General features: G+C 43.0%; 2 protein-coding genes across 3 annotated transcripts in view; one reads left to right on the top strand and one right to left on the bottom strand.

Annotated features, from left to right (window-relative positions):
- The window catches only part of hhip (hedgehog interacting protein), a 134,359-nt gene that overhangs the window by 92,855 nt on the left and 20,659 nt on the right, over positions 1-20,845 (bottom strand). The gene's annotated exons all lie outside the window — the stretch shown is intronic.
- si:dkey-27h10.2 (uncharacterized) lies at positions 1,094-12,520 on the top strand. 2 transcript variants are annotated; one of them, XM_052083701.1, is made up of 10 exons: positions 1,094-1,263; positions 2,513-2,719; positions 3,537-3,635; positions 3,822-3,869; positions 3,979-4,058; positions 4,964-5,054; positions 5,457-5,543; positions 8,468-8,641; positions 9,165-9,264; positions 12,131-12,520. In XM_052083701.1, the coding sequence occupies exons 1-9, from the start codon at positions 1,230-1,232 to the stop codon at positions 9,215-9,217; spliced, it is 873 nt and encodes a 290-aa protein (XP_051939661.1). In that variant the 5' UTR covers positions 1,094-1,229; the 3' UTR covers positions 9,218-9,264; positions 12,131-12,520. The 2 variants fall into 2 exon arrangements, with proteins under 2 accessions (XP_051939661.1, XP_051939660.1); XM_052083700.1 differs by having other exon boundaries at positions 9,165-9,254; positions 12,139-12,520.

Below are 20,845 nucleotides of genomic sequence, written 5' to 3' on the forward strand. Positions count from 1 at the left end.
TAAAATGAGGAAACTCTTTTAAGCACAGATTTTTAAACACTGCCTGATTCTTAAAAAATATATACCGTATATATACAGTATACACACACACACACATATATCTATATCTATATCTATATCTATATCTATATCTATCTATCTATCTATCTATCTATCTATCTATCTATCTATCTATCTATCTATATATATATATATAGATATATAGATATATATAGATAGATAGATAGATAGATAGATAGATAGATAGATAGATAGATAGATAGATAGATAGATAGATAGATAGATAGATAGATAGATAGATATATAATGTACCCCTAACAAGGATATCTTGGATTTAAAATAACAAAAAAAAAAATGGGAGAAAGATTGAGAAATGTTGAAAACGTATGTGTCTCGACAAATAAAGAAGAGCAACTCAAGAATTTTTTATGACATGAAAACCTATGTGTGGAATATAATTTGTTAAGATTTAAAATTGTGAAATATCTTCTGAAAATTCTAAAATAACTTCAACATTCACTTCACCAAATAAAGTTTAAGTAGCAAAAATTACATCAGATTAACAACAAAAAACAGAGCCTAATATCACTATTTTTAAATATACTGATCAATAAAATTTACAAAAATATTTTTTTAAACACAAAAGACTTGGTAAAAAATTGTTACATTTAAAAATAATGCTAATAAATGAGTTCTACAATTCTGACATATTTTAAAAACTTGACTGTTGTCCTTCCCCTGAACTACAGCGACACCTAGTGAGTAAAAAGTAGAACGGACAGATAGAAACTACAATAAATAAAAAACACATTGAGAAAATGTCATTAAGCGCTGGGTTGATGTCTAATAATTGCACTTTGAATCGCCTAATGTCAATAAAATAAAATACAAATAAAAATGTAAAGCTCTGAGTCCTGCACTGACACTTAACATTTTATCGCGGTCAAACAAAAGTCAGACGTACGAAATGAGCGAGTTCCACTGAACCAAAGTGCTCCTCGTGTGCATTTAGAAAGTGAGGACATAAATAAATAAATGTGTAATAGTGGAAGGTTTCCTGTGGCTTGCAGCATTTTGAAGCAAGACAGGGTGCACCCTGCTGCGGTCTGCGGCCTTCATCCTCTTTTTGACTTCCGGCTGCGCCACACTCACAGCTCGAGGCATAACGAGTCACTTTATCCACGTTTTTTAAATTTATTTTGAAATCTTCAATTCTTTTCACGGGCACCATGCTCGCGTTTGCGCCGTCCTTGGTTACGCTGGGTAAGTTTTGTGCGTTAGAAATTGACTGAATCATGTGAGGACTTTTCGACCGGAATTAGTTCACAATTATGGCTCATGATGTAATTCATCATCATCATCATCTTTTCTTTTTTAATCTAGAGTGTGTTTATTCACGTTCCCCATTTTGATGTATGTAATTCGTTTGAACTGAACAGAGCAATGTTCATAAACATCAGTCTACTAGGTTGTTACAAGTCATTGTAGTCAACATAGCCTCAAATTTTAGACCCTAAATCTTTAAATCAAGTATTTTTTTTTCCTTAATAAAATGTTAAAAAATATATTTTAGTTGATTGAAATATTGAACACTCTAAATTGTCCCTAGGTGTGAGTGTGAGCGTGAATGGTTGTTCGTCTCTATGTGCCCTGCGATTGGCTGGCAACCGATTCAGGGTGTCCCCCGTCTACTGCCCGAAGACGGCTGGGATAGGCTCCAGCACCCCCCGCGACCCGAGTGAGGATCAAGCGGCTCGGAAGATGAATGAATGAATGAATGAAATATTACGTTTCGCAACGTTGCCATTTATCCTCTTAGGTTGTTTCGAAGTGATGTTTTTAATCATCCATTTCCATTTATTTATGCAAATAAGATAAGAAGATAAGAAAACCTTTACTGTGTTAGTCTCGCAATGGAGAAATTCCCAATTCACAACAGCAAAGTTATGAAAGGAAGAAGTAGAAGAATAAAATATAGGAGCTGCTGTTAAGGCATTTTAAAAGTATTTAAAAAGTGTGTCAATGCACATTACTAACATATCATTTTCGATATTTTATTATTTTTTTAATTAAGCAATTTTAATTTATACCTCAGTAAAAAAATCTCATTCACTTGGAAGTGACAACCAGTATCACGCATAGTTTGCATACCTTAATATTTATTTCGAGGAAGCAATTTTTGTAAATTAGTAGGATCTCCTTATTTTTAAATGACATTTTCTTTATTGGTTTTCTTCATATATTTTTAAGTGATGAAGATCTGTACATCATACTGGAAAGACCATACACCAATCCATAGATCAAAATGCACTTTTTATTCTTAGTTAACATTTAGTAGTTTTTAGTAGTAGACAGTTTTTTATCTAATTTATTTTAAGGTTTTTACGTTTTTAATTTAACATTATCATTATTATTATTAGTATATTATTAGTATTATGGCCGTTATTTATGGATTTATTTATTTATTGACCGTAACCTGAACCCTTCATGTCGAGGATTTGCTTTCCCGCAGGCGTAGCTTTGGTCTCACTAGCAGCGTCGCAAATGCCTCCCGGCTCGACGACGGAATCAGAACAGCGAATCATCACCGTGGCTGGCACGGTGGCAGAAAATGGCATCAGCTCTGAAACTCCCGAAAACCGAAACAGCACCCTCATGAGTAGCACCGTGAGCTATACGACTGCCAATGGTAGCGCCATACCTTGGACGGATCAGCAAGGTATGCTAAACTTCGGAAAGTAAGGCACTGTGTCTTCGCGACGGGTCAGACGTCACTTTAATAGCACATTAAGATGCTGGCTTGCAAAGCCTGGGAGGGGTATGTGCCCGCTTGTCCATCCCTGCTTTGTACGCCATTGCAAAAAATGATGTGATGCCCCCACATATGGGTAAGGCGAGCCACCATCGTCAATGCACTTTGTTCTGTTTATTGAACAGGACCAAGAGTCCAACACAGAAATAGAAAATGAGTACTTTTGCAAGGTGTATGCGTGTGTATATATATGTGTTTGTGTGTGTGTGTGTGAATATTGCACACTTTATTTTTGAAAAATGTTGACTCTTTTCCTCAAAAAATATTTATCATAAAATTCTGACTAATTAAAAGCACTGCATAAAATTGTATGGTATATTTTGCTACAAAATAAATCAGATTTTTTGGGGGGGTGAGCGAGATTATTTTAGCAATAGTACAGAAATGAAGGTTTATATTTTCTGAGCAAGTAAGGCATAAACTTACCAGAATTTAGTTGTACTTTGACAAATTCAAAACTGTAGGCTTACAAGAAAAGTTGCATCTTAGAGTAAAAAAAGCTTGTTGTCGCTTGTTTGGGGACAATATCGAATCTGATGCTACCTTATCGATATTATAATCATAAGAATGAATGCTGTGATACAGTGCGATATTGATGTTGTGGGTTTTCATGCAACTTTTTAACTTGTCACGAAATTTTGTGTTGAACTCCAATTTTTTTTTTTAAACTTCCTACTTTGGACTGTACAGTATTGGTGCACCTAATGGGATCTTTTTGACCCAGGTAACCACACTGAAGGCACATCCAGTGAGACTACGCCTCCACCTATGTCCACCTCTTACACACACGCCACCAAAATAACGGAAAGTCAGAGGGACAAAAGTAAGTCATTGGATCCGCTCAGAGATCAAGAACTTAATTCTTTTTTTTTGGCAGGAAAAGGTTTTCAAATGTGATCGTAGTGGTCGAAGTTGAAACAGCGGTTAAATGTATCAATAGTCGATTCAAGATGTAATAGATAAAGACGCATAAGTAAGTTGAACTGGGGAAATCATCTTTTTCACACAGGTACCACCACAGCAAAGCCTTCCACCGCCAAAAGCTACGAGACCACCGGTGAGTGGCCTTTAGTTTTTCCTTCGGTTTATCTTGAAATGAAATATGACATAAGTTAGGAGTGTGGTCTTAAATGTGACTATTTTTCAACCACATCTGTCCCACCAAGGCATCCTCATCATCATTTTGATCATCGTGGTAGCCATCGGCTTCGGGATCGCTTGCTACATCTCCAAGAGGCGAGGAAGGGTGAGTACAAGAGGCGAGAGGAAAAAAAAAAAATCGCCATATTTGTGTTTAAATACTTGGTCCCATAAAAAAAATGAGACCAAGAAAAGTCATACCCCGGCCCCAAAAAACAAATGTAGAAAAGCAAAGTATTCTCGTTTTATTTTTAGAGAAAAATATACATTTTCTTCGACGTTTTAGTGTTACGAGTTTATATGTAAAAATCCCAATTCAATACATTCATTCATTCATTCATCTTCCAAACCGCTTGATCCTCACTAGGGTCGCGGGGGGTGCTGGAGCCTATCCCAGCTGTCTCCGGGCAGTAGGCGGGGGACACCCTGAATCGGTTGCCAGCCAATCGAAGGGCACACAGAAACGAACAACCATTCACACTCACACTCACACCTAGGGACAATTTAGAGTGTTCAATCAGCCTGCCATGCACATTTTTTGGAATGTGGGAGGAAACCGGAGCACCCAGAGAAAACCCACGCAGGCCCGGGGAGAACATGCAAACTCCACACAGGGAGGCCGGAGCTGGAATCGAACCCGGTACCTCTGCGCTGTGAAGCCGACGTGCTAACCACTGGACTACCGGGCCGCCCCAATTCAATACATAAAATTGAAAATTTTAGGAGGAGTGGATGCTGTAATATCGTAGGATTAAAAAAAATCATAATTACACGACAATATAGCTTTTTTTTCCTTTTTTCTAAAAACTTATTTTCTTGAAAAGAAAGGACTGATGCAAGTACAAAGTTTTTTTTTTTTAGGAGGGGGCGGGTAAAATAAAATTCCTTGAGAAAGCAAATGAGAATTTCACAGGAATAAAGTTGTAATCATGTATTGAGTTAAAAATAAAAAAGAACCTTGATTTTTAATTGAATTTAACGTCACGTGACAAGACTTTTGGTGTCTTTCAGCGCTACGCTGTCGACTTCTCCTCGAGAGCGGATGAAGCCAGTGTCCCTCTCAGCCCCGTGGAGCCCATGCTTGCAAACGCGCCACACAACGGTAGGTCGAAACAACGAATACATACTCTGGATATAAAAAGTCTACACACCCCTGTTTAATTGCCAGGTTTTTCTGATGGGAAAAAAAATAATAATAATTGATCGAAATTCTTTTGCAACCTTGTTACACCGTGAACATATTCTATAACCTGTAGAACTCCATTGAAAAAAAAACATTCCAGAGTACAGGTAAAAATAATTAAGATAGCATAGTTGCACAAGTGTGCACACCCTCCTGTGATTGGGGATGTGGCTATGTTCAGAAACGGGCTATATATATATATATATATATATATATATATATATATATATTATATATATATATATATATATATATTATATATATATATATATATATATATATATATATATATATAAACGGGCATATATATCAACCTTCCAGGGTTGCAGACGTTTGAAAGTGGAGACAAGAGGTCAAAAGAAGAAGAAAAAGAAGAAGCGCCAAAACAGGGCGAAGACGAGCCAAAAGGTAAGAGAGTGACTTTTGTGATGAATTAACTTCCTCTTTCTTAAGATCAAGACTCACTATAAAAAGGGAAGTGCCCGTTAACTGTTTTTACAGTTGACCCAATTTTGTCACATGAACTTCCGGTCACGGATTTGATGTCATTTTTTACTCATGTGAAGGATTCTAAAGTTTCGGAATCCTATGCTGTCACCAGCATGAAGCATTTCATACTGGAGGAACTTTTTTTTTTTTTACGTTTTAAGAGCCACAAAAAGTGAAAGTAATGGTCAGGCGTGAGGAGAAATGTGTGGAATAGGCAACAATGACGTAGGTTTAAAGATAAAGAATTAAGATATATTAAAAGAAAAGTTGTTTAAAAAAATACGTGTTATAGTTGCATTTCTAAGGAGAAAATCAAAATCAATTTTTTGAAAGGACAACTTCTTCACGCACTACTTCAAATGGATTCTTGTGATATTTCCACATCATTCTCAAAATTATAAAAAACTTTACTCTAATATTTTATACATGAATAAAGTTGAAAGATTTTTTTTTTAATTCTGATGTTTTTATTATCCTCTTGTCAACTTTATTCTAAGGGAATTTCAACTTTATTCCCATAAATACTAATCACTGCAAGAAGACAAAATCTCTTTTCCACATACATGACAGAACCTTTTTCACATATTTTGACTTCATTATCATGGTTGTAATTAATACATGAATTTTTATATAAATAAAGATTTATTTATTTAAAGATATTCCTAAAGTTAATTTTTAACACAAAATGTCTGCTTTTTTTGTTTCAACTTCTTCATTTTCCTAAATTCATCAAGAATGTCAAAATATTTGGGGGGAAATTCTCAGACAATTCTGATTTTATTTTTATCTTGGTCACATTTTATTCTCCTAATGTATTAACTTTATTAAGATTGAGATATGCTGTATTTGTCCCGCAATGGGGAAATTACAATCAGAATTCAGAAAGGAAAACGCTGGGTAGGTAGAGGGAAAAAAAAACACGCTCGAACTATCCTCTTCCGAGGATAATTTAAGTCCAGGATAAAAAAGACCATAGCACATCAATAAGCATATGACAGTTACAACAAGTCACAAGACATAACATGTAATAAGGGGGGAGGATGAATGGGCAGGGGGTGGGGGGAGAAGGGGGGGGGGTAAACGCGAAGCGGCCGAAATGACCAGCTGCACGGTCAGCGTTGCGCTCCGCATATCGAACCACGTCACAGGGGAAAAAGAATCGGAGCGATGAAGACGGTGATAACAAGGATGTGTATGCGCGTGTGGTTGTCCAGTTGTGTATGTGTATGCGTGTACAGGTCATAGCTGCTTCGTCGAGGTGTGCTCATCATGAAGACAGTCCCGGCTTATCAGTCCATGGCCGAGAAGGAGGGGGGCGGGGGGGTGGTGGGGGCCCTAGACTCCATGCGTACTTCCATCCAGGGGAAAGGCCAGATAGCGTTTTTTGTTTTGGAGGGACGGCTGCCAACAATTCCAGACAGCCTTGAGTCCTTGGTCTGTATCTCCTCACTGGCGCCGATCAGTCGGATCCGAAAATTCTTTCCGCAGCGCGGATTCCAACTTCTCTATGGTGTTGTCGATCGCGCGGAGTTGCTCCAAAACTCCAAAGCTCAGTCACCGCTTGAGTCTGAGTGTTGGACATTCAGGCATCCAGAGTGACCGGCAGCTTCTTCACTTCCAATAGAGCCGCTCCCGTCGGTTGAATTTTGCGATAGAACAGAAAGCTGCCAACACCAAACAGCAGAATACCTGTTATCAAAAGGCCAATAATGTAGATGTCTTCCACATCCTCCACGGACAGTACTGCCAGGCACACCGGTCTCCACGTTCTCCATGGATCCAGGGCGTATCCGGCAGCAAGTGTCCCCGGAGGGCAAGCAGGCTCCCCACTGCCCGCTCTTTTCGTCGAAAAAACTTTGTCGATTACATCGAGAGACAAGCCAACTAATTCCATGGTTAGTTCTTCGGATGAAAAATACGGTAGGAGGCTCGGAAAAAACTTAGACAAAGACAGCAAAAGGACTAAGTGGCGAGCACGGAAAGGGTGGAGGTGAGGGCAGGAGGAACAGTGCAAAAAGCGTCCGCCTTCGTCGAGAGCCAAGCAGAAAAAAGCCGATAATATTTCAACTTTTTCCCCATGAACATGACTTTATTTTGATAATAATCATAAAATAATTTACTTTACGCAAAAAAAAATGTTTTAGCGTAAAATAAATTATTTTTGTAATCCTTACTTTCTTCTTGTAACATTCAAACTTGTTTGTCTTTTCTCTAATATTTTAATTTTCGCCCCCATAAACACGACTTTGGTAGAATAATAATTACAAGACTGAGACCGATTTAAAAAATAATAAATTTCACGTAATACCTTGACTGTTTTCCAAATCCCCACTTGATTCCCGTAATATTGCAACCGGGTTTGGGTCACTCTCCGACTTGAGGTCTCGCTGTGGCTCTGCACTGCAGTAATCCCGTTGACCACACGAGAGAGCCTTTGGACTAAAGTGTCGACGACTGCGTGAACAACCGCTGCTTACTCTTTAATCTTGCGGTGAAGGCTTTGTCTTTTTATGCGCTGTTGCACATTATATTCAATCTCCAAAGACAGTTGTATGAAATGGTGAAGGGGCAGGCCTTCCTCTCACAGGAAACAAATCATTAAAGCACACTCCTGCCACCACTGAAGTGCCTCTGAATAACCTCAGATAACGCTTAGATGTTCTAGGAGGCTTTTTCTCACGCTTTTAAGTCGACTAGTTATTTTCGGTGAAGATATTTGTACTGTTACCCAAGTATCATTTCATACAAAATGCAGAACTTAGATTTGCGGTTCTGCACAGGGCTCCAAGTGCACAGGAAGCAATAAGATGCTTTTTTTTTGTCTGTTTGTTGTCCCTTTACAGCTGAAGCTGAAGCAGAGTCTGCCTCTCCACCAGAGGACGACTCACAGAACAAAGCCAAAGAGGCCGAGCCGGTGAAAACCGACGAACCGGGCCAACAAATCTCCGACGGGACTGCGGAAGAGAGTCCGCAGAACGAGAACAACAGCAACAATTCTGACGTGATGCAGAGGAAAGGTGGCATGTCCGATAGAGAGGCAGCTGTCAAATCATTTGGACCAAGGCAGTTAAAAGTGCACGGCACTAGCATGGAGTTGTGATGCTACAGTTTTTATTCATCTTAGTTCCTGTTTAGCAACATATCATGTTTCAACACTCTATTTTGGTAAAAAGAAAAAAACTGTTGCAATATGTTCCACATCAGACAACGTTGAGTAAACTGGAAACCAATTTGGTACAGTTTCTGTCCCCTCACAGTCTTCATTTAGAACTCAATTATTTGCTGTTGTCTAATACAAAAGTGTTGCATCAGCTAGCTTTAGCTCACACGACATCATAAATACGTTGGACAGCAAAATACTTTCGACACAAGCCATTTCAGAGTTAGTTGGGGAGTTCGTGAGCGAAGAAATGTTCATCAGTCCATTCGTTTGTATGTGAGTTTCTTCATTCAGTGGTTGTTGTTCAGTTAGTTAGTTCTACTCTAGGACACCTAGTTGTTCTACTGGTTAACCTCATATTTTTTTTGTCATTGAAACAGATTTCAAATCGTCCGCCGTCTTTTGGGAGATTTCCCTCGACAGCCAGGTGTGAGAAATGACGCCCCCGCTTGGTTGTAGTGTTGCTCTTCGTAAAACATGGTAAGTCACACTTTGGCTTACGCCCTGCCAGCTCATCTAGTAGTAACAGATGCTGGGTCTGCATAAATCCAGAGACTAGTTCAAGGCACCGGACAGAGTGTGGCCCCCTACGTCCACATGTGACACATTCACTTTCGGCAATACCTTTATTTCAGCTTTTGATTGGCAATGGTCAAAGTGAGGCTAGCTGTTAAAGTGCATTTACAGGCTCTCAACGCAACGAGTGGTGCAATAAATTATAAGTAACTGTATGTTTTGGTCAATTAGAAGTTCAATTTGGGCTAACCTGAACTCTACTAGCTCTAACCCCGTAATCCTAATTCTCACCTACCCCATAATATTCTGGATAGCTAATGTGACTACTCACTTTCTGACACACCATAACTCGACCGGTAATGCTAATGCTGCTAGAATGACTCGCAGAGACTGACAGATCTGACTACAATGTCGAACTTATCATTAGATATCATAGCTAACCTTAAGCACCGCTGTATCTTGTTAACACCCCATTCAACTTCATTATTTGTGTAGCTAGCATTGCTAATGTGACTTCCTAACATGCCTTCAGATCTTATCTGTTGTTAATGTAGCGACTGTGACTCACTTACAGATGTATTCACTGTACGATATCTAATGTAAGTACTTAACACACTTTAGCCGTAACTACTCCATACAGTAACGTAGCTAACACACACGATGTTCACATAACCAAACGTGAGGCTAAATTAGCTATTGTGAATGGCAAAGGCATAGCTTTCCCTTTGGACACGACTGATGACAAATATGATGACTGTGCATTCATTCATTCATTCATCGTCCGAGCCGCTTGATCCTCACTAGGGTCGCGGGGGTGCTGGAGCCTATCCCAGCTGTCTTCGAGCAGTAGGCGGGGGACACCCTGAATCGGTTGCCAGCCAATCGCAGGGCACACAGAAACGAACAACCATTCGCACTCACACTCACACTTAGGGACAATTTAGAGTGTTCAATCAGCCTGCTACGCATGTTTTTGGAATGTGGGAGGAAACCGGAGCACCCGGAGAAAACCCATGCAGGCCCGGGGAGAACATGCAAACTCCACACAGGGAGGCCGGAGCTGGAATCGAACCCGGTACCTCTGCACTGTGAAGCTGACGTGCTAACCACTGGGCTACCGGGCTGCCATGACTGCACATATAAACTCTTTTTGCAACACCCCCCCACACCCCCAAAAAAAAACAACCAAAAAAACCCCACAAGTGTGATGTGAATTACTACGTTCCCTTTTTACGATGCCCACCTTGGTTTCATTGTTTTTTTCTTCCTACAATTCAATGGTTTGTGTTCTAAAGCATAGACAAGGAACAGCTGTTCCTTCACAAGGGGAGGGCACTTCCCGACCGTCCTTCCCAGTTGTGCGACGTTATTACCCAGCCTTGACTGCGCATACTGCACTTTTGTCACTAGTCTATTACTGTTTTATACGCTACAATCACATTTGTTTGCTGTAGGTTGAGCCGTAAGGTGCTTGACCTGTCTGCGACCCAACAATAAGAACCCACCTCTCCAACTAAACCTCTATACATTTTAAGAGACCATTTTGTCTGTCGAAGTGCAGTTATCGTTCTCCCGCCCCCAACTTGGATGAGCTCTCCAACATGAAAGCCCTCCGGCGCTGACAGGAAAATAACATGCTGCGCTTCCCTGCTTCCCTAATTATGCCGCTGTAGTTTATGGCTTGTCAGTGAACAAGCATTGCTCGACAGCACCCTGATGACTAACGGCCTTTCAACTTTGTCTCTTTGTGTGTGTGTGTGTGTGTGTGTGTGTGTGTGTGTGTGTGTGTGTGTGTGTGTATGTCCGGCTTCCAAAACCAGGTGGGAATAAGTGAAGAGGTGACTTTATTCTACAAATGATTCAATATGCTCTCTCAGGGGCTCATAACGATGCCTTTGATCATATTTCAGGATTTATTTTTTCATTTCTCCTTCGGCAAATACCAAGACTGTTCACTTAGCTTTTGCTAAAATTCAAATTTTGCGGAATGCAACTCCTTTTGGTGTTGATCCATGGGGGTGGAAGTCTAATGTTGTGTTTGAAAGTTAGGTTCATAAAATTAGCTACACAAGGACTGACGTGGAAGTCAGTGATGCTGATAAATTCGGCTGACTTTGATGTAGTAAGCGGAGGTCCAGTTCCCACTTAGTGATCGTGTGAAAGTGAGAGTGAATGGTTGCCTGTCTCTTGATGTTCTTTGCGACTGACCGGCAACTCGTCCGGGATTTTGTCCGCCTTTCGCCTTAAGTCAGTGAGGATAAGCTCTAACTCCCCGTGAAAAAAACAAAAATAGAATGGAGAATGGTGTCGAGTGCTAGCAAGTTGCCTATGCTACGCTACCTACGTACGTGTGTTGCGGAGTGTTAGCAAGTCATGTTAGCAAAATTACCTACTCAATGAGCGATGCTAGCAAGCATGACCAAGTTGCTTTTGGTATGCTACAGGTAAACGTGCTAATGGCTGGCTTTCGTTTGTGCCCCTACCCAAAAATAAATAAATAAATGATGAATAATACATAATATACATAAATGCGCCTGAGGCGACTTCATTTTTTGAAACACTGGGACAAATCCTGAACCAACGCTCTCGGGGGAGTGTTCTAATTTCCAGACTATTCTCGCCAATACGCATAAATAACATAAATGGCTGCATGGTAGGATTATGTCAGCTAGACTCTTGCTCAAACAGCTGTTTCTCTGTGGAGGTCAAAGTTTACAGCAGAGGCCGCATAAACTTGGCCAAGCCGTGGCAAAAAGCAGGTGATGGTTGTGAGACAGGACGCATGCGTGCATTGCTTTCAACCCACTCTTGATCTCCTTTCTTTTTCAAGGTGAAGAGACGAACAACGGTGAAGAGACGAACAACTGCAGATCAAAACAATTTAATTGTGGTCATCATTCATCTAAGGAAGATAAGAAGTTAAATATCTGAAAAGGTTTTATTAATGTCTTCCTTGACCTCCATCTTGTGCTTTATGCTATTCCATTAATGAGTCATCAGTGAAACAGTGTAATAAATACTGGGATATGTGACATTGTAACATGCAAAAAGAGATTGAAAATCATAATTACTGTAGAGATAATGTCATCTTTTTGTTTGTGGAATAGTTTGGAGATGGTTTGTTATATATGGCAATAAGGAGGCTTTATATATACTTGTAAATGCTCGAGTGTTTGGTATAATGCTGTAGTGTTTTGTCACTGCCCAATTAAAAAAAATACGCGTTACTGTTTTTGTTGTTGTTCTTGTTTAAAAAAAAAAAAGTTCCGCGAGTGTTTTGGATGAAATACTTTCAGATTCAGATGGGGGAAAAAAACCCCAATAACTTTAATAATTCCAATAAAGAGCTCAAAATTTGTCAATCGGGTTTTCACAACAACCAACAAAAAACAAATCTACCTATTTGGGTATTTTTGTTCATCTAATATACCGGATAAGGTTGATAAGTGTGTTTTCCTTTTGCTTATTTTACTGGTCAAAAGGTACAAATTTCAGTTTTAAGGTGTTGTTGTACCTTAGCGTTTGTTGTCAGGTGTCTCCAAGTCAGTTAGAGTGTTAGCTATGTTGCTAACATTTGTTTAACCCTCGTAGTGCACCGCTTGCGATAAATGTAAAATTATGTCTTTGAATCAAAGGCAAAGGCATTCAGAAAAACACGAGAGAGCTGAAACTTATGGAGTGTTACATACTCGGATAAACTGAGTTAGGGAGGGGGATCCAAAAAACGTAGACAAAAACAAGGTCTCCGATGTAAAGACAATTTAATGTCTAAATCGAACCGAAAATAAGCGAGAACATAAACCGCTGGTCCACAAAGAGGACCAGGAGTTTAAATCAAAAACGACTAACAAAAAGGTGCTTGCACAAAAGAGCAAGAAAAGGAAAGTAAAGCCCACAAACTACGAACGAAAAACAATGTAACACTTTGTACACGCATGAAAAGCCAGATCATCAAAACAAAATGGTACTTACAAAAACTTGGTACCGAGACTACACGCGAAAACACGACGAGGTCAAAAGCCACCAGTCAATGAGCAATGAGAAAAGCAATGCCATAAACAATATTCCCACAACAGGTGTAGAACGTAGGAGTCCTTAAATAGTGTCTCTATTGATTAATGATTGCCAGCAGGTGTGCTAGGAAGACCGCTCCTGCCACCTGCTGGCCAGACCGAAAAACCGAAACGTGACAGTACCCCCCCCCCCCCCCCCCCTCAACGGACGCCTCCTGGCGGACCACCCGGCTTCGACGGGTGCGCTGCATGGAAAGCCCGAAGCAGGGACGGGTCTAAGATCCAGGAGCCGGGGATCCACTGCCGATCCTCTGGGCCGTAGCCTTCCCAGTCAACCAAATACTGAAAACCCCTACCCCTGCGCCGAGAGTCCAAGATTTCACGCACGGTGTACACTGGTTCACCGTCGACGATTTGTGGAGGAGGCGGCGACGTGGGCGGAGGAGCCAGGGGACTGGTGGTCACCGGCTTTAACAGGGAAACATGGAACACGGGGTGGACCTTCATGGTGGGCGGCAGTCGGAGCTTGACGGAGACGGGGCTGAGGACCGATTCCACCTCGAACGGTCCAGTGAAGCGAGGCCCCAACTTGAGAGATGTACCGGCGAGTCGCAGATCCTTAGTCGCCAGCCACACCTTCTGTCCCACCTGATAGCTGGGTGCTGGGCGTCGGCGACAGTCAGCGATCTGCCGGTTCCGCTGAGCCGTGCGTGACAGTGCTGCTCTGGTCTCCTTCCATACGCGATGGGCCCGTCGTAGATGCAGCTGTATGGAAGGGAGTTCCACCTGACCCTCCTGAGAAGGAAACAGAGGAGGTTGGTAACCATATGCCGCCATGAAAGGAGACCGACCGGTAGCTGATGAGACGAGGGTGTTGTGGGCGTATTCCACCCAAGGCAGGTGGGCCGACCACGAGGAGGGGCGATGGAGGCAAACGCAGCGCAGAGCTGCCTCCAAATCCTGGTTCATGCGCTCCGTTTGGCCATTGGACTGTGGGTGGTATCCGGAAGACAGACTCGCCGTGGCCCCCTTGGCCTGGCAGAAACGTTTCCATACCCTGGAGACGAATTGAGGGCCCCGGTCCGACACAATGTCCACCGGAATTCCATGAAAACGGAAGACGTGTCTCACTAGAAGGTCGGCGGTTTCCTGGCCAGAGGGCAGTTTGGACAACGCAACAAAATGAGCAGATTTAGAGAAGCTGTCAACTATGGTGAGTATGACCGATTTTCCCCGGGAAGGAGGCAGGCCGGTGACAAAATCCAGGGAAATGTGGGACCATGGTCGAGAAGGAGTAGGCAGCGGTTGCAGCAAACCAGGTTGGTGGGACGCCTTACTGCATGCGCAGGTGGAACAGGCCTTGATATAGTCCTGGGTATCCTTGCGTAGCTCCGGCCACCAAAACCGCTGCGACACGAGGTCCAAGGTCCGGTTCACCCCTGGATGGCATGCCACCTTAGTAGTGTGCCCCCACTGTAACACCTCTGCGCGCAGAGGTGGGGGTACAAACAGTCTCCCGGCCGGACAACCAGCCGGGACTTAAACTCCGTTCTGGGCCTCCTTGACCCTACGTTCGACGGCCCACCTCAGTGCCCCCACAATACAATGGTCCGGAACAATTGTTTTGGGGTTCGTTGTCCCTCTCCGCAGGGTCATGGATGTGGGAGAGTGCATCCGGTCTAATGTTCTTTGAGCCCGGGCAGTAGGTGAGCGTGAAGTTGAAGCGAGTGAGGAGAAGCGCCCACCGTGCTTGGCGGGAGTTTAGCCTCTTGGCTGACCGGATGTAGGCAAGGTTCTTGTGATCAGTGTACACCGTGAATGGCTATTCAGTGCCTTCGAGCCAATGTCGCCATTCTTGCAATGCCAAAACGACGGCTAGCAGTTCACGGTTCCGCACGTCGTAGTTGGCTTCTGCTGGGCTGAGGCGACGAGAGAAAAAGGCACAGGGGTGAAGTCTTTGGTTGACGGGATTGCTGCGATAAGACGGCCCCCACGCCGGATTCCGACGCGTCCACCTCTACGACGAACGGATAAGAGGGGTTAGGATGCTGTAATACTGGAGGGTTCGTGAAGGCTTTCTTTAATTCGGCGAACGCGTGCTCAGCATCAGTGTCCCACCTAAAGGGGATCTTGACAGAGGTTAACCGGGTCAGAGGCAGGGCTCTCTGGCTGTAGTTGCGAATGAAGCGACGGTAAAAATTAGCGAAACCCAGGAAACGTTGCAACTGCTTTCTATTGGTGGGCGTGGGCCAGTCTACTACGGCCTTAACTTTGGCTTCGTCAGCTCTCAGCTGACCCTTCTCGATAATAAAACCCAGAAATGAGATGGACTCGACGTGAAACTCGCACTTTTCTGCTTTCACGAATAACCGGTTTTCTAGTAGACGCTGCAAAACCAGCCTGACATGGTGTTGATGTTCTGCTAGAGTCCGAGAAAAAATTAAGATGTCATCTAAATAAACAAAACAAAACAGGTTCAGAAAATCTCTTAATACGTCGTTAATGAGACACTGAAATACCGCGGGCGCGTTCGTTAGCCCAAATGGCATGACCAGGTATTCGAAGTGCCCTAATGGGGTCTTAAATGCTGTTTTCCATTCGTCCCCCTCACGAATACGGACCAGATGGTAAGTGCTTCGTAAATCGAGTTTGGAGAATATAGTGGCAGATTGGAGGGGGGCGAACGCTGAATCTAATAACGGAAGTGGGTATTTGTTCTTGATGGTGATTTCGTTCAGGCCCCGATAATCGACACACGGGCGTAACGTCTTGTCTTTCTTCTCGATAAAGAAGAATCCGGCCCCCAATGGGGATTTAGACGGCCGAATGAGGCCAGCCGAGAGTGAGCTATCAAAATATTCTCTCAGCGCCTCTTGTTCCGGCTGAGAGACCTGATATAAACGGGAATTCGGGAGTGGGGCTTTCTCTATCAGGTCGATGGCGCAGTCGTACGGCCGGTGAGGCGGCAATGACTGGGCACGGTCTTTACTAAACACTTGGCGCATGTCATGTCATGGTAAATACGCGGAACTTTGTCCAAACAAATAACTTCTGGTGGCTCGTTACGGGTCGGCCCTCTCTTTTCTGCCGCCGAGCGCAAACACTGAGTATAGCAAAATGCGCTCCAACTCTCGATTGCCGGACGTTCCCAGGAAATGACAGGGTTATGTTCGTGCAGCCACGGCAACCCCAACACTAACGGAACGGATCGAGACCGCATGAGATAGAATCTACGGAATTCGATGTGATTGCCCGCTAATTTTAGTTTCACCGGCGCGGTGATTTCTTTCACTTCCACCAGGAGTCGCCCGTCAAGATCGTAAACCCGCTTTGTCTCTCTTAGGACCTCAACATGGCAACCCAGTTCCTTAGCTAAGATGGGGTCTACAAAACAATTGTCCGCCCCAGAGTCCACCAAGGCCCGAACAGAAATGACCCGTAACGGACCATAAAGAGTTCCGTCCAACTCGAGTCTTGGTGGATGTCCCGGATGGACCTCCTTCCGTCTCGACTCACATGACGCAATATCGGGCACAAACTCACAGTTTTCGGGGCGCCCGGACGGGCGGGCCGGTGTCAAGGAACAGTTGGAAACCCGGTGTCCAGGTTGGCCGCAGTAGAAGCAGGCCCGATCCCGAATCCGACGCTCTCTCTCCGCTGGTCCCAGGCGTCCGCCTCGCAGCTGCATGGGCTCCTCCTCAGCGTCGGCTGGATCGGAACACGAATGACGCTCGGGTCCGGGTGGTCGCCAGGACTCATGCTCAGCCGGCCGACGACCCATACGTCGGGGTGGAACACGGGTGGTTCCTCGCTCTTCCATACGTTCCCTCTCACGCTCCCACATGCGGTTGTCCACAATGAGGGCCAAATCGATGAGCTCCTCCAAGTTGTTGGTATCGTCGCGGGTTGCCAGTTCGTCCTTTAACGCAGCACTTAACCCGCGGCGAAACAAACCACACAGGGCGCGGTCCCCGTAACCGCTACGGGCGGCCAAAATGCGAAATGAGATGGAGTATTCAGCAACGGATTGTCGACCTTGCCGAATAGCTAATAGCCGACCTTTGGCCTCCCTTCCCATAACCGGATGTTGAAATACGCGACGGAACTCGGCGACAAACTCTGGGTAGGAAGACCGAAGCCCGGGTTGAGCATTGCTTATCTCTACTGCCCAAGACGCCGCCTGACCAGTCAACAGGCTCATAATGAACGCCACCTTCGTGCTATCTTTCTCGTACGTAGCTGATTGTTGGTCGAATATCAGAGAGCACTGGTGTAAGAATTGCTTGCAGAGTGCCTGCTCTCCCCCGTAACGAGGGGCGTGGGGGAGATTGGGCTCTCGCCCCCCGATCGGGGAAGAGGGTGTCCCGGGTGAAGCCGCCGGGACACTTGGGGGTGGCGTTTCGAGGGGTCGCGTGTTCCCCTTGGGAACACAATATTTCCAGCCGCTGGGCTAAGACGGCGACTGCCTCCCGGAGCTCCGTGAGCTCCTGTCTTTGCTGGCCCACTAATTGCCCCTGGCTGGTCAAGGCGGTCATGATCTTGTTAATGTCTACAGGATCCATTTTGGTGGGAGTATTCTGTTACGTACTCGGATAAACCGAGTTAGGGAGGGGGATCCAAAAAACGTAGACAAAAACAAGGTCTCCGATGTAAAGACAATTTAATGTCTAAATCGAACCGAAAATAAGCGAGAACATAAAGCGCTGGTCCACAAAGAGGACCAGGAGGTAAATCAAAAACGACTAACAAAAGGTGCTTGCACAAAAGAGCAAGAAAAGGAAAGTAAAGCCCACAAACTACGAACGAAAAACAATGTAACACTTTGTACACGCATGAAAAGCCAGATCATCAAAACAAAATGGTACTTACACAAAAACTTGGTACCGAGACTACACGCAAAAACACGACGAGGTCAAAAGCCACTAGTCAATGAGCAATGAGAAAAGCAATGCCATAAACAATACTCCCACAACAGGTGTAGAACGTTTGAGTCCTTAAATAGTGTCTCTATTGATTAATGATTGCCAGCAGGTGTGCTAGGAAGACCGCTCCTGCCACCTGCTGGCCAGACTGAAAAACCGAAACGTGACATGGAGGGGTTCTAAAATGGCCTAAATTTCATGACGTCACCGGCTGATAATTCTCAGGCATTGCAGCAATAATAAAAAAACGTTTTGATACCTTAATCTTCACAATTTACATATTTTGCACCATAGAGACCCATTATAATTCATATTTTTGAATGCATCGTAAACCTAATGTGTATACATGCATTTCACGCGATTTTTACGTCAATCGCTTTGTTTTCGCTTGGACAGACGTAAGCATGCCACATTGTTGGGTTGAGTTCATTCCAATTTTGCAACTTTAGGTGGCGTCAGAGGATCGCAAATGAGTTTGCCTTTTTGCAGGAGGCTTCAAACCAATGCATTTTACATGAACACGTCCGGTCGGGATTGTTAGTAGGGCTTGGTTGGGACCTTCAGACACAATTTTTTTTTCCCTTTTGCAAAAAATAAAGAATAAAAAATCCCAAAGAACAAATAAAAACTATATATGTATGGATAGCACAGATGCCTCTGAACATTTTGAGTGTTTGAAAAAAAAAAAAAGAATGTTTTTATAACACAAAATACCTCATTACAAAATTGGTAAAATGCGTAACTTAAGGCCTTTTTAATTTGGAGCACACAAGGGTTAACCTTACACAATGTATTACCTAAGCTAATAGCTAGCGTGGTTGTTTTGAGGGAAGTAAAAAAAGTTAGCATTCCAAGGTCTTTGCAGTATGGTGTTTCCCAGTGGGTTACCATGTTAGCTATGTGGCTAAAATTAGTTTAGCTAATGTATACGTTCAGTTTTTAATAGCTCGCAATTTTTTGTTGTTGCGGGCAAAAGGTCAACATCTCAATTTTAATATGTTGTGTCATTAATTTAATCCGATGGGAAAAAAATCCCCAGGGGTTCTCAGTGCACCTTCCTGCAGGATTATGTATCACCTTTCTCGTTCAGTTCTTCATTTCCTAGAATTTGGTTACGATCCAATGGTTAAAAGCAGCCTGTTTCCATGGACCAGGATCTATATCAATCTGCCCGCGGAATGCTTGAATAGGCCATTGAGCAGGTGAAAATTTGGAGGTGTGCTTGTGACGGAAGTAGCCGACCGCAGGCATGGTCGGCCTGCATCGAAGCTGAATCTAAACCTCTTCCTCCACCCCATCGAAACATCTCTGGTCTCAGTAGCCATCGCTATTTATATGCCAGGTTGATTTACAGAAGGGACGTTTAGCATGAGGCCGCTCACAATCAATGCCATTTTTTCTGGACTTCAGGAAGGGAGCTCTTGTTCACTGACTTGCAACACTGCATTTTTACCATTTTTGTTGTTTTGTAGCATCTGTTTGGGGTGTGCCTAACCCCGAGTGGGCCAAATAGCCCTCAAGGGATAATTGCTATCTTGTTATTATTTTATGTAATACTGTAAAATCCTTAACGACTTAATGGGCAATTTCCCAAATACTTTCATTATCCAAAATTCCCAAATTCGAAATGTGGCTCTTCTGCGGACTAATATAACACGCATTGTGCATCACCATAATGTTGGCATTAAAAAAAAAAAAATGTTTTTATCATTTTAAAAAAGCAGAAATGGCAAAATATTTTATTATTTTTATCATAGTGGTGTTTTATTAAATTATTTGTAAATATTTAAACTAAGAATTGTAGAAAAAGAATTTCTTTAAATTTATAATTTTTAAATTTATAGTTTTTAAGAATGCTTAAGAATTAAAAAAACACCCAACTTCTGTTACCATAATTCTAACAATCAAAGTGGGTCCGGAAGAATTAAAACACACGACAAGACACCAGGATCTTTAGAATGGTGCCAAATAAACTTCCGCCACGATGGGAATGTGAGCGAAATCCAGGAGTGAGTGAGTATAAATAAATCTCGTGGTGTGTTTGTTTCTATAGTTACACTCCCACCCTACCAAGCATTTATTTCCATCCGGTCAAGTGAGGAGGCCGAGAGATTTATTTTAGAAAAGCGTGATACAGAATGCCTTTGGAATTCCGGCTATTTGGGCCACGTTTTAGGCCGAGTTTTCCACGGCACTGCCCACGACAGTGTGCTTATTACATGGTTACTACATGTTTTAAAACTTTTTGATCAATTTGCACTGTAAAATGACATACGTCCTGTACAAAACACTGCTGAAATCAAAGAACAGTGTGAAACTGTGAAGCTCATCACAACACCAAAACATTATCTGAACAAGAAGGCCCGGTATTTTTATCTGAACATGACCTTGTGCGCCATATTGAGTTCACGCATATGAACTAAATAGATGCAGAAGGCTAAGGCTGTGCCGAATCGGTGTGGTCTGCTTGCTGATGACTTACTTAGCAAATTTAAAAAGTTTTTGCAACATTCGGATCAGATGTTCAGTTTTCTCAGGGTGCCCGTCGTCCACCTGTCCGTCTGATGCCCGATGATTACCCCCTTTGTGGGCCCAGTGATGTGACCCCAC

Source organism: Hippocampus zosterae, chromosome 13 (genome assembly GCF_025434085.1).
Source record: "Hippocampus zosterae strain Florida chromosome 13, ASM2543408v3, whole genome shotgun sequence".
Classification (NCBI taxonomy): Eukaryota; Metazoa; Chordata; class Actinopteri; order Syngnathiformes; family Syngnathidae; genus Hippocampus; species Hippocampus zosterae.